Source organism: Talaromyces atroroseus (genome assembly GCF_001907595.1).
Source record: "Talaromyces atroroseus strain IBT 11181 chromosome Unknown scaffold_2, whole genome shotgun sequence".
NCBI lineage: Eukaryota > Fungi > Ascomycota > Eurotiomycetes > Eurotiales > Trichocomaceae > Talaromyces > Talaromyces atroroseus.
This window is the reverse complement of record NW_017971434.1, coordinates 1,257,923-1,259,244: the sequence shown is the minus strand read 5'-3', so window position 1 is coordinate 1,259,244 and position 1,322 is coordinate 1,257,923. Positions and strand designations below refer to the sequence as shown.

Sequence of the window (1,322 nt, the reverse complement as noted above, 5' to 3'; positions counted from 1 at the left end):
TATATGTGTATATATATGTGTATATATATGTGTATATATATGTGTATATATATGTGTATATATATGTGTATATATATGTGTATATATATGTGTATGTAAAAAATATATATATATACATCGTATGCTCGTAGCCTCGTACCCGATCGCGATGGAATTCCAGTTAGGGCTGCGTACATCCGTACACCCGCCGCCTAGCCCGATGCGGACTAGCGCACTCGGGCATGGCTCTGGCAGGCATGCATTCGTTCATTCATTCAGTCAGTCAGTCAGTCATGACAGCGTTGTTTGTTGCTACTCTGAACAGCAGACAAAGAACAACAGCATCCCACAATCCCGCCCCAGAGACAGAGAACAATATATCTTCGCAACAAAGAACGAATGGCTCGCCCACGAGGCAAGTCATTCCGACTGCGCGCCATGATTTTCATTCCCGCCTGCTGCAGCCGGCCGTTTCTGGCGATGCAGCTAGGCCCGATGCGGCATGGCGCGGGCATCTGCCTCTAGACTCTACTCTTCTAGGCTCCTGCACTTTGCGACTGACGGCTCTTCTTCCTTAATCTTTGAAGATTCTTCGATCTCTGCTTGTCAGCATGTCGACTTGACGTGGTTGACTAGATCACTATATCACGTTCTAGATAGTCGCACCCCGCACGGCCCCTGGGCAATCCCATGCACGGCGATGCATTCGATCGAGCGAGTGCATACATAGCTGTATGTATTCTCTGTATGTGTAGAGTAATGAACGAATGCACATCCTACACACGTCCGCGCACCCAGCCGAGGCTGCAGAGCGCCCTGGACAGGCTGGTGAACTATCAGGTATTAGTTATTACTTATGAGTTATGTATGTACTTAGGTGTACGCAGCGTTCTTTGTGTTCGTGTCGCAGCGTGGTACGACTTGCCGCCACCATGCAGGTGGGAATACCAATACCGTAACCGTCATGAAAAGCGCCCCGGCTGGGCCAATCACGCGCTCGCACCGCGGTAACATACGAGCAGCAGCGCCTAGCCCGGTCTAGCCTCCTGCCCTGTCTCATCCCTAACCAGCCCCCTCTGCGTCTCTCTCTCTCTCTCTCTCTCTCGCTCGCTGATGCACACGCTGCGCCGCCGACGAAGAAGCGCCAGCATCCGAGCATCCAACGCTCTTTCTTGACCTGTTATTATGGCCGTGACGCACCGTCGTCAATGACTGTGGCCTTCCTCCGTATGCCCACCTCGCCAGAATGCGTTCTTCGCAGCGGCCGCTCCAACGATGACTGCTGCTGCTGCTGCTCCTCCTGCTCCAGCGTAAGTGCCATATATATATATATATATATATAT

At 51.3% G+C, this 1,322-nt stretch overlaps 1 protein-coding gene across 1 annotated transcript in view, besides 1 other annotated feature; it reads left to right on the top strand.

Annotated features, from left to right (window-relative positions):
* Positions 1 to 118: part of a repeat region (Identified by RepeatMasker using a combination of RepBase library and repeat library created with RepeatScout) that runs on past the window's edge.
* A 1,136-nt stretch (positions 119 to 1,254) lies between these two features.
* Positions 1,255 to 1,322, top strand: part of UA08_02574 (hypothetical protein) — a gene marked incomplete at both ends in the record, with an annotated part of 2,261 nt that continues 2,193 nt past the window's right edge. The window contains one exon of the mRNA XM_020264631.1: positions 1,255 to 1,289. Coding sequence (XP_020122566.1) covers positions 1,255 to 1,289 — 35 coding nt within the window. The remainder of the gene's footprint in view (positions 1,290 to 1,322) is intronic.